General features: G+C 48.3%; 1 protein-coding gene across 1 annotated transcript in view; it reads left to right on the forward strand.

Moving 5' to 3' along the window:
• RPS15A (ribosomal protein S15a) overlaps positions 1 to 5,936 on the forward strand; it is a 6,893-nt gene extending 957 nt beyond the window's left edge. The window contains exons 2-5 of the mRNA XM_019666906.1: positions 208 to 345; positions 958 to 1,037; positions 4,581 to 4,666; positions 5,804 to 5,936. Of these exons, the coding sequence (XP_019522451.1) occupies positions 213 to 345; positions 958 to 1,037; positions 4,581 to 4,666; positions 5,804 to 5,897 (393 nt within the window). The 5' untranslated portion in view covers positions 208 to 212 and the 3' untranslated portion in view covers positions 5,898 to 5,936. The remainder of the gene's footprint in view (positions 1 to 207; positions 346 to 957; positions 1,038 to 4,580; positions 4,667 to 5,803) is intronic.
• The last annotated feature ends 6,422 nt before the right edge of the window (positions 5,937 to 12,358 follow it).

The raw sequence follows: 12,358 nt of genomic DNA on the forward strand, positions 1-12,358 counted from the left end.
CCCGACGGGCCGGCCGGCTGTCGGTGATGTCGTTTTGGTAGCTGGCTGCGCTGGGGACGCGGGGGGACCAGGCTGCTTAGGGGCAGGGAAGCTAGGGCACGAGAGGGGCAGGAAAAGGCGCGCGCTCACGGCGGGACAACGGATGCCTGTCGGTGTTGCAGCTGACGGTAAAACTTTTTTTTTTTTTTTTGGGTCCTCCCGGAACAGCCATAATGGTGCGCATGAACGTCCTGGCCGATGCTCTCAAGAGCATCAACAATGCCGAGAAGAGAGGCAAACGCCAGGTTCTTATCCGGCCGTGCTCCAAGGTCATCGTCCGGTTTCTCACTGTGATGATGAAGCACGGTAAGTGCGGTGGCTGGGTGTTCTGTTTTGGTGTAAAAACGCTTAAGGAATTGGTCCGGTAGAAATGGTGGGTGGGCAAAGGTGTGAGGACACCTGGGAACGGATGCCGGTTGGCTTGGGCCGTGGGCGGGATAGTCGGGTCGCGGGACGCCCTTCGGGAGACACCGAGTAGGTTAGGACTGTCGGGAGGACGACTGAAGTTGGTGACTGTTCTGCTGGGTGTTTGGGAGTGAAAATGGCCTTGGTTGGTGTAATGCTGCTGCTGCTGCAGCGCGTCGTTGAAAGGCTCCTGAGCTCTTCTAAGCTCTGCATGGAAAGGGGGACGGTTATGTGTCTTGGGCCTTTGGGAATGGGGTGCTATGAAGGGGCAAAGGGAAAGTGCATAACCCCCATTTGTAGAGTTGCATGGTGGGCGTTGAGCGTGTTGCTCCCTAAATGTTAAGTACTGTTTAGGCTATAAAAGTTCTGATACAGAGCAACTGTCCTCAAAAACTGCTTACAGAAAGTCACTGAGATGATGAGGCAAGCAGGAGGAACACCAGAGGAGCGTAAGTACGTACTCAGGTCTGTCAAATTGGTATCTGCCATTTAACAGTCGGTTTTGTCCTGTAGGTTACATTGGCGAATTTGAAATCATTGATGATCACAGAGCTGGGAAAATTGTTGTGAACCTCACGGGCAGGTTAAACAAGGTAAGAAGTGATTATTTTCCACATTTGAGAAATACCTAACGTGGAATTAATGTGTTGTAATTAATTGCCCTTGTAAAACCAAATAGTGGTGAGGTGCTTACTTCATTAGGTGACAAAATATTAGGAATTGATTAAGCCATTAATTTTCATATCCCATTTTATTTGTTCTCCAGGGTTGTATTTGCTCTAGAAGTGTTGGTTGCACTAGTGTTTGTGGTGTAGGAGCTGTCTGAAGGAGGGCCGGGGTGAAACTAAGAGCTGGTGTTTGAATCTTGGGGTACACTGCCCGTCTCCCTGGCTGGAACTTGAGTGGCCAAGGCCACCAAGTGCTCTCAGGGTAAATAGCTTGTCCTTCCTCTCCGTGGTGGTTGTGTTGGGTTTTTTAACAATGTTGACACTCCTGGTTTTGCTGATGTCGGCTGTACGTGTCTGAAGTCTGCTCCCTTTCTGTTTGACTTGCCGGCGTAACCTAGTGGATCTATTTTATCCGTTTGGCTTTGTGGTTTAATTGATTGCAGGTATTTTGGGGCAGGTGTCTGTAAGCTAGTTAGGGTCCCTGCGCTGCTACCCTCCTTTCTGTGTTCAGGCTTGTAGCCTTTCAGATTTGCAAGGAGCTTGAGATCCTGTAGTCCAACCCGGGGGTGTGTGTGGTGGGTAAACAGGCCCAGGTGAGGCGTGGTCAGTGGCAGGGCGAGACTGATGGGTAAGGTTATTTCCTGGTCCAGCAATTTCTGTTTCACAAAGTTGCTTCCCTATAGAATGAACTTTCTTCGTGGGTGGATAGATAATACTAGGTGAAAACTGGATGGGAAGGCGTTAGGAGAGATTGAGGGCTTTTCAGGGATAACTGAGTGTCTTGTTTCGTTCTAGTTGTAACCATTAGAACCCAACCCCAAAGAAGGCTTTGGAGTCTCTTTCTCTCACGGATCCTCAGTGTCCTTGAAGAGGAGAGGATGTGTGCCAGTGTTTTTCTGTTATTAGGAGTTAGGAAGCAGAGCTCTGGGTCCTGCTCGAGGTCTCAGCTGGTTGGTGACCAGTGGGAGACAGTCTGCAGCTCGTCTTAGAACTGTCCTGCAGAGGACTGAGTTTACGTAAAAGTTTTCTGGAAAAACCTAGGTGCAGTGCTGTGTGTGAGCTCTGAGTGTTCACTGTCCGGAACGGCTGAGAACTAAGTAGGAGCAGCATTCCCCGAAGGGGACTCGCTGGTGGCGTTCTTGTTCTGTGGTGTTTGAGTGAAACATTCTGGCTACAGAGGTCGTTGAAATCCAGTCCCTCCCTTACCTGCCTGACTTGGGGCAAAACAAGCTAATGCTTTCAGTTTCTCCAACTTCAGTTTTCCTCATTTTTGCCTCGATTTCCTTCCTGCAGAGATGGTTGTACCCTTAGGGTGGAAATGTAGTGGGGCTGGGAGGTAGGCAGCGTTTACAATCTGTAGGTGAAACGAAGATTCTGGTCTTGGTCGCATCCTCTTCAGATTGCTGTCGTCTGGGAAGGGTGTGCGGGTTGAATTCTGCTGGAATGAAGCGCTTGGTGCTGTGGAGTGGAGGCCGCAGAGGGTCTTTGGCTGTCGGTTGCTTGGAGAAAGAACTGATTTTTCTAGTCTTAATTCCTGTATTTTTTCCACCGAGTGTGGGATTGATTGCCTTGGCTGCCTAGTGACATCACAGCTGATAGGATGGGTAAGGTCCTAAAAAGAGGACCTGAGCGAGCGAGCGGGCTTCTTAGCACCGGGCAGTTGGGCCTGACAGGTCCGTTTTCCGTTTCTGTGGGTTCAGAGCTCTGCCTCTAAGGAAGCGTCACTGCTCCAAAGAGGAGTGAGTGAGCTGTCAGCTCATAGTCGCCTTGAGTTGACTGGAGCGTCTCGGAATGTTGTAAACGACTGTTTTGTGGATGGATGTGCACACTGCCGTCGGCCTGCTCTCTTAGCCCTCTGGGGTGGTCTACACCTCGGTGGTGCTAATCCTGAGTGTTCTCACGTGACTATTTCTTGTGTGTCAATAGCGGGAGCCTGTGTGTGTTGATATTTGTATGTGTACTAGTGGTTTGTGGAGCAGCGTTGAGTAGGGGGGGTCATATTTAGCTTTAGTTCACTGAAGAGGCTTTTGGTCCCCTCAGCTTCCATTTTCTAAACCCAGCTGACGGAGTCAGACCTGGTCTGAGCCCATGGTAACTCACATAGCCCATTAGTGGGTGTTTGCACAGCTATTGTGTTTTAGGGTTGGTCCCTGATGGGTGACTGGGGTATATGCTTTGGTGCGTGGAGAGTGCTCACTTTGCAGGGCTGTTGCCACTGTGTTTCGGTAGCAGACAGGTGGGATTGCGTCAAGAACTCTGCTCTTTCTGCTGCCCATCCGTTTTGCCAGGTGAGTTTTTGGGGAAATTGCCTGGATTGTAGGGTAGCATGCCCCGGAAGTGTTTCGTGACCTTCATTAGGTTAGTGCCTGCGGAGCTTGTTCCTTAGAAATGCTAGTGGTTTGCCTTTTTAGTGTAATCAGAGAAGGATTTGAGACCCTACGCATTCATTTCAGCTTTGCTATGGAAAAAAGTTTGACTACAATCTTATTTGTCTAAGACTGTTTTGGGACAGCTCTCCAGCTCACAGGGCTGCACGTGGGGACCTGACACTGTCATGTATTGCTTTGTGTTCTGCCTCTTATTTGAACGGGACCGGCCCGCTCAACCGAACGCCCCTGGCTCGTCAGCCAGCAGCTCACGGAATGGGTCCCTGAGAGGATTGGGTGGGAGACGAGAAATAAAGAGAAGAGAGACAAAGCGCGGGGACAGGAGGGACTCAGTCTGCTGGTGGCAAAACTGAGACCTCGTTTATTGGGCATACAAGATTCTTAAGGGGAAGCAATTTCCTTATTCTGGGGAATGATTCCCTGAAGCTAAAACTCATGGGCTGAGGAGAAACAATTTCTCCTCAGCAACAAGCTATGTTACACACAATATAAACCAATGATATAGCAAGGCAAGGTTAAACTGAGGCAAATCGAAACTGTCTACAAGTCCATAGTAGGAAGTCCGAAGCATGTGAAGCGGGTCCATGGTGGAAAGTCCCAGAGCGGTGATGTGTGTTGAAACTGCAAGTCCACAGTCCATGAGCAACTGAGTCCCTTAGTCCATAAGCTTTTCTTATCAGCAAGCTGGGGTCTTTACTCTTTGCACTTGCGTTGTATGGAAGCCGTTTAAGGCAGAAGCACTGTCCCACAGGTCCCCACCAAACTGCTCCAAGGCTGCTCACTCCAGGCCTTTATCGACCTGGAGACCGAAGCTTGCCAACCTAAAGCCTTAGTGTCCCTGACTGATCCCAGCTGCTCCCAACACTTACTGACGTTCTTAGTACTTTGTCCTCTCCCCAGGCTGACGTAGTGCTAATGCAGTATAGTTCTCAAATGGCATTCATGTCAAAGATTGCACAGAAGGGTTACCCATCACACAATGAGCTGGTTGGTTTACAAGATCGGCAGCTGTAAATGCTGTTTCGTCCCTTAGCTTTGTTGGTGTTGAAGTGTGAACAGTGTTTCCTCTTATCTTTCACAGTGTGGAGTCATCAGCCCCAGGTTTGATGTGCAACTCAAAGATTTAGAAAAATGGCAGAACAACCTGCTCCCGTCCCGCCAGTTTGGGTGAGTTGATTTTCCTCTTTTAAAGCAACTTAACGCTGAAGGTCGTTGTGATGCACTGCGGCTTGAGCTGAGTTGTCTTGTTACTGCTGCAGTGCTAATTACCGCCTTGCGCAGCCAGCGGGACCCAGGACAAGCACGCGTGCTGCTGCCACATTCCATGTGTGAGGGTTTGGGTTCTGAGGGGCCGAGGCGGCAGCTCTGTGTCCCCGCTAATGTCTGCTCTTTGGTTCAGTGCATGTGGCTCATATATGTTCCATGTGATGCCCTCGTATGGCCAGAATCACTCCTGAATCCCAGGTCTCTGGGGAACTTCGATATGAAAACCTTGATCCTTGGAGAGACTGAGTCTAGTCCTTGTTTTCTGCCTTTAAATCTGTGAGGCCGTGGGCAAAGTCATAGGCTTGATGTCTGTAAAAATGATAGTATTCTTACAAGCTCTATTATTACCTGATTTAATTCTGGTAAGCACTTCTGGGGCTGACACAGGAAGCACTTTGTATGTGGTTAGGAACTTAAGCCCAAGCCCCCTTCACCCCTCCACCCCCAGTTGTGTTTGGTAACATGGTTGGATTGACTCCCCCTTCATGGTTACTGAATGTAGTGTTACGAGCGAGTCATTTCTGATGTAATTGTGTTATTTTATTGTCTCACAGTTGACATACCGTATTACGTGTCTTGATCCCCATAGAAACACACGAGATAGGCCATTGTCCGTGTGACTGTCTTTACAGTAGCTAGCTTGTGATCATATGTACAGGAAGTGGCAGAAACTGCCATCACATTTATTTATAGCAACACTTAACATGCTTTCGGCTCCTACCTACCTGAGAACAGAGAGTGACATTTTGAAGGTCGAGGAGTTCCCAGTCTGTTTTCAATGAAGTTCCCCAGCCTCGTGTCTCAGCATTATACCCGGCAGCGCATGCGGGGTGCGTGTAGCTGAGAGCTCTGGATTGGAGTCTGTTGGTTCCAGAAGCGACCCCTGTGCACTGCCAGCTCGTGGAGGCAGAAATAGTCTCTGTCTAGTGGGAAGGCATCTAAGCACTGATGAGTATTGGTGTTTTCTGTACCAGAAAGTGGCTCGATGTTGAACTATTGAGGAAAAACTCACCAGCGTTTTCTTTTAACTCTCCGTAGTTTCATTGTACTGACCACCTCAGCGGGCATCATGGACCACGAAGAAGCAAGACGGAAACACACAGGAGGGAAAATCCTGGGATTCTTTTTCTAGGGATGTAATACATATACCAAATAAAATGCCACAATGGACTCTGGTGCTTCACTCGGTCGTTTTGAACTTTGCAGCAGGAGTAGCAAGAGCGCCTGCGCGCTGTGCAGCCTTTGTTAAGGGGTGGAAGCCTGTTCCCTGCGGCGAACAAGAAAGCCTTGACTTGGGATAACTCAGACCATCCTGCACATGGCTCAGCGGAGGAGGGGTCTGGCCCTGGATGGTTGAATGGGGGTGGGGGTGGGGGGGGGTCCAGGTGGTGCAGCTCGTGCAGCTCTCCTTTTGGAGTCGCATGTTAACCCTGGAAGGAGCGGTGCCTTGACGATACACCTTAATACACCGTGAGCCTAAAAATAAGGTGTGGTTATGGCTCCCTGTGTACATGCCCAGCCGGAAGAAGACAGCTTGAGCCCACAGCTCCAAGACTCAGAATAAATTGGGATGCCATGTCGATAACATCTTAGCACTATGTGTTTGTTAAATGTCATTTTTAAAAAATGAACATCTCTTAAAAACCAGTTTTACTGTAAAGCTCTCATAAGTATATTCCTGGAACTGGGGTGAATTAGTTTGCTGGACCACTTGACCTGGGGAACGCTTATATAGAGCTCAGCCACCAAATGACACGGTGGCCTCTGGAATGTTCCAGGGTTCGGGGCAGTGCTGTCCAGTACGCATGTAACGAGCCACACGTGTAATGAAACTTTAGTGACCACATTAAGATGAGAAAGACAGGACTGATTTTTTTTAATAGCATTTTGTTCAAAATGTTAAAATTTTAATTAATATGAAAAAAACAAATTTTACTTTGAAATCATTTATTGTACATGTATTTACACTTGAAGCAGGTATACCTTAATTGGGACTGGCTACTTTTAATAACCACACATGGCTGGTCCGTATTGGACAGCACAGGCCAGACTCCTGGGCTTTGGTAGGTCTGTGGGTCTGGCCAGGAGAAAGGCTTGGAAGGAGAACTCTGGTACTATGCCCCTCGCCAGCGGGATCTGCCTGTCATGGGAGTGGGGTGCAGAGGGCAGCTCACAGCCTTACAAAAAGAGCAGCTCCTCTGGTCGTGTGGGCCTGCAGCTGCCACAGTGCGGGCCTGGTTACAAGACCACTAGACAGTAGGGTGTTCGGTGCTGATTCTGGATGATAACGTTTGATTTTTTTTTTCTCTCTTCAGAAAAGGCTAAATTGCGCTTATCCATTGGGATTGTTTGGATTGCTTTCCCACAGGGCTACTTCCTGCCTTCCTGGTGTCTAGCAGTTCTCAAACACTTAAGTGTCCCAGCCTAGGTGGAGTGTTGAGTCGTCACTGGCATGGCTTATGGAGATGTCTCCTGGCAGGTGACAACTGTGAGTCCTTGTTCTATAAAAGGGAGAACCTACCTCATGGGGTTGCTAAGTGAGAGCTTGGAAAGCAGCCCAGGGCTTAGGGCATGGCCACCCTTCAGGAATAGTGACTTCATGGGAGGAAGGCCTACTGTGAGACGGGAATAAGGAGTGCTAAGACGGCCTGGAGGTGAGGAATAGCAGCCCCGCTTGGGAAGCTCCACTTGGCATAAATGGAAGAAAGCGAGTTGACTGACGTCTGGGCTTGGATTCTCGGATGTTTGGAAGGCCGGGATGAGTGAGAACATGTTTTGGGGGCGTTCAAGACCAGACTCGGGGTCTGCTTTTAACAGCTGTGATTCCCCCATCTGTAATGGGAATTGTGAAACCTACCTCAGCTGTTGAGGGAAAGGTGAACTTATGTTAAATGTAGTTACTAAGCACTGCAGTCGTGTGTGCAGTTGTTTGTCAGGCACGGAGGTGAATTGACTCCGGAAGAATCCTCAGCTGGCTGATGATGGTTTCTTTCAACTCCCAAGATTGGTAGACTGGGGGAAACCGGGTTTGGGTTTCTTTAACTGTGTCTTGGGTCCCTAGCCCGGTGCCCGCCCCAGGGGGGATGCCTCAGGAAGCGCGTGTTGACACGAACGGATCATCTTCCTGGGCACAGACTACAAATGCATACAACAAGAAAAGGGCCCTATTTGCCATCAGTATTTAGTGGGGAGTCTGTGTCCTTTGAAGAGGTCAGGGGTTGGGAAAAACCTGGCTGAGGCAAGTTGGATGGCCAGTCGATGGGTTTAATATTAAGCACGTGCGCATTGTGTTCATGGGGAGGCAGGTGACCTCAGTCCCTTTGAGACCCAGTAAGTAGACTCACATGACCGGGGCTGGTTGGTGGGGTCCAGACTCCAGGGACTCGAGACCGTTGAGGCTCCTGCTGGCAGGATGCCTGGCTCAGGCCAGGTGAGCTTCGTGTGGTGTGAACCCAGTCTCACCTCACTGCTGTGCAGACCTGGGGGGTGGGGTGGGGAGAGTGACAGCACCTGGGTGGTCTGGGCCTATCAGATGTCCTGGAGTCGTGTTAAAGGGGGCCTAGCACTTACCGAGGCCCTGGCTTCTCAGCCTAGAATCCCTAGATAGAGGTCAGGGAAACGCCTTTCTGAAAATACATTTTTCTGGAGAAACGTTTCCATTTGTAGAGCATAGAGCCTTTGATCAGAGGCTGAAGGACTGAGTTCAGAAGGGAAAAGCAGCACTGCCCAGGCCCTCCCCAACGTTGAGCAGCACGGTGTCGGTCATGCTGTGTTCTCCATGGAGGCTGGTTTGCCTTCTCTCCACGTAACGCGCCTTCTGTGACTGCAGCCAGAAGGGCACCAGGTTCTCTGGGCGGGGCGGCTACGGCCGTTCCTGGTCAGCCGACAGCTGAGGTGCCTCCCTTCACCCCAGACTAGGAGGTCTGCTTTCCGCTCCCGACCCTGAAGGCAGCCTGATTTTCACTTGGCTTTCCAGTCCAATCCACTGCTTCCCAAAACGTGCCTTCCTGTCCTAGATCCGACGCTGAGCCCATGTGCGCCCCGCCTCAGCCTTGCTTGTGGCTCACCCGCCTGGAAGACCTATTCTTCCCCAGAGATGTCCCCAAGACCCAGCTTCAGTGTCACTTCCACCATAAAGCTTCAAAAAGGGCGTGTCTTATTCTTTATCTTTTCTCTCCTAAACATGAATGCCTCGAGGCAGTAGTCTTTAGTGCTCCTTAAATGTTTCCTGTATGCCAGGCATGGAACTCAGCTTTACGTATCTTACCTCGTTTAATCAGCTCTACCTCATGGCTACTATTGCTGGCCCTGGTTTTGCAGGTGAAAAAAGTCAAGTGCAGCTGTGAAGCCATTTGTTCAGGGTTCTAGGAAGTGGCCATCTCAGGATGTAAACGCTTGGAAGCCACAGCCCATGTGGTTGGCCCTCACTGTGCTCTGTCGCACATTCGTCTTCAGTGTAGCTGGTGTTTTGATGTTCGCTGTGTCCAGGCACTTGGGGTACCAGAGTGCAGAAACATCCTGACCGAGTCCTGGCTGGAACCTGTTACTCTGACAGGCTGAGTCCTCCTCAGCGGGAGCCCTGTTACTGATCGGGTGACCACAGCATGTTGCCTGTGGGTGGCATGTCATCTCTGACCCTCACAGCGGGAGAGCATGCTTTCAAAAGTGGAAGTCTGTCTGGCGCCTGTGCTATAGTGTTATGTTCACAGAATTTCATGGCCCCAAAAATCAGTCTCTGGGCATCACAGGTTGGAGTGGGATGTGGGCAGGACTCCTTTCAAGGTCACTGTTCTGTCACCGAGTTCCCCCCTTTTTATGTTCTAAGGGATCGGGTGGGCAGTGGAAGTGCCGAGGACCACACAGAAGGTAAGTCAGGGCAGGCAGTAAGTAAATAGGGTTAAGATAATGGAGTGTGCAATCAAATGCCGGCCTCATTGGTCGCTAGCTGTGTGATTTTGGGCTAGTTGCCTTGCTTCTCTGTGCATCAGTTTGCTCATCGTTAATATAGGGATAATAGTAATACTTCCTGTAGTGGTTGTGAAGATAGTATAATGATTGCGAAGCACTGTGGTAGTTAGAGCTGCTTGCGAGGTATCCCGTTCTCTCCCTACCGGGCAAGTGCACTTCCCAAGTGACTAATTCTGGCCAATGAATGAGTTGTGAGCAGAAGTGACGTGTGTCGCTTCCAGGCTGGGGCCTGTAGAGACTGGTGCAAGGTCTCATTCTGCCACAGTGATGGGTACTGTGCCAGCGAGGCTGCTTCGTTTGCCCAGGCCTGGGACTGAGGGTGACAACGAACGGGTCGAGCCATCCAGCAGTGGGAGTGTAGGACGAACAAGACATAACCTGTCAGTTTGGATTTGTTACTAACCTACGATCCAGATGCTTAGAGCAATCCGAAATTAGTAAGGGCTTATTGCATTACGAAAAGGAAAAGGACGGAGCATATTGGGTTGTCGGAAAAATCATGATGCATTTTTGCAATAAAAAACAAAAAATACATCATGACTTTTCCGACAACCCAATAGAATAACAAAAGGGACTGGCCTTTGAGTGGATGTTAGGAGACCATAGTGCCGTCTGTTCTCAGTTACCTTCCGTTTTCTTTCCACGCGTCCACATCTGACACATACTCAGTCCTGGCTGGGGCACCTGCTTCAAACCATGATGAAGATACCTTAAGATACACTGAACCTGGGGCATGTGAGGTTTGTCCCTAAAATGGTGGGGATTGTAAGATAAGAACCTCGAGTGCTGTTGATCATCATAATTCCTGCCATGTGGATAAACCCATTGGAGTGATAACAGGACTGTCCGTGAGCAGCACGATGGAGACGATCAGGTCCTCATGGCATTGAGTCGGCCCCCTGTTGTTCCTGAGGTGCAGCTGCACCCCTGCCCTTGCCGTGTTTGCATTGTGTGAGCAAGGACTAACACCCTCTTTTTTATTTTTAAAAAGTGCTAGTTTGAGCTAAATTTACATTTAGTTAAATTTAAAATAAATCAGTAAAGCTAAATTTAAATGTACTGATGTGAGCTAAGTTCTAGTCACTTGCAAACAGCTCTTCCAGCTCTTTCACTGACCTGTTCTGGGACTTCTTGGGGACCAATCTCATCATCTGTCAAATGGGGGCCACGATATGGGTCCTACATGCGTCATTAGTGTTCTCTGTTGGACAAAACAGAACCCCTCCTCTAGCTGGTTTAATTTATTGAAGATATAAGGTAACCAAATCTCTGGAAGGGTCAGAGAATCCGTTTGGAGGCTTTGCAGCTAAGGCTGGTGCCTTCATTATCCCTCTGGCCCATTCCATTGGGGAGCTCTGCTGCAGCTCGGCGTGGACACCACAACTCCCTCTGGGATCCTTCGTCCCTCTCCTGCTCCCGAGTTCTTTGTCCCTGCTCTTTTGGGAGGCTTCTCTATTGCCCTTAGTAGAATCACTGTGGCACTATTGACATTTTGGGTCAGATAATTCTGGGGTGAGGTACCAGGGGCAGGGGAGATTGTCCTGTGCATTGTAGGATGTTTAGCAACATCCTGGGTCTCCCCACCAGATGCCAGCTGAGAACCAGGCATGGCTCTAGGTGTTGCTGAATTCCCCTGTGCGGCCAAGTCACCCCGGGTTGAGGAGCACTGCTCTGTTCGGCCAGTTTCACACCCTAACTGCAAGCACTCAGCGCCAGGGCAAGAGTTCCGAGAGAGGCCCCTGGGCCAGATAGCTATAGATTGACAAGTTAGAAATCAGGCTGACAAGCGGTTGAGTAGAATATGTTTTATTTTCCTACATAACTTCATAATAACAAAAGGGCAAACAAACCTGGGTTTCTATGAAGTTGGCAAGATAGCAAAGAAAACTAGATCTGAGCAAGTTGATGGGCCAGCAGTATTTGGATGAGAAATAAAAGATGTTTATAATTTAGAATGATATAATAGTATATATTTATTCCATCCAATTTATTTCTCTTCATTTCACTAAGTATGTTGTTATGATAAAAGTTTTTGCATAATTTATGTTCTGGCAGTAATGATCCAAAAGACAAAAAATAAAGTGTAATTATGTAGTTTCAAAATATGAAAATGTGAATATGTATTCACAGGAAATATAAATGAAAAGATACAAAAATAAAAATTTTAAGTTCAAAAAAAGGATCAATAAAGTTGCTTTCTAAAATATTCAAAAGCAATAACATTACTGGGCAAAATACCAATTATATAAGTAATGAATCTCAAAAGTTTTAAATCAAAATTGTTTAAAGCTGAACATTTTAAATTTAATATTTTGAAAACAACTTTATCAGTCTTTCTATGTAATATTTTTATTGCATAGCTTTTGGCAATTCTAGTATTCATTGTCTAGTTGCTGATATAAAGAGTTGGTATCCCTTCACACATCTCGTGTCTAGAGAGTGATATGAATTGTTTAAATTGCAAAATGTTCCTCAGCTACAACGATCAGGAACATGAAGAGAAACAGAAAAATGGATGCTCAACACTGCTGGAAAATGGTACTTGATAAGCTAGAATCCATTGCTCATATGCTCCTTGAGAAGGGGAAGTTAATTAAGAAGCTAATTAATTTGTCCTTTTTCTCA

The sequence above is a fragment of the Hipposideros armiger genome, unplaced genomic scaffold (genome assembly GCF_001890085.2).
Source record: "Hipposideros armiger isolate ML-2016 unplaced genomic scaffold, ASM189008v1 scaffold_480, whole genome shotgun sequence".
NCBI classification, from domain to species: Eukaryota; Metazoa; Chordata; class Mammalia; order Chiroptera; family Hipposideridae; genus Hipposideros; species Hipposideros armiger.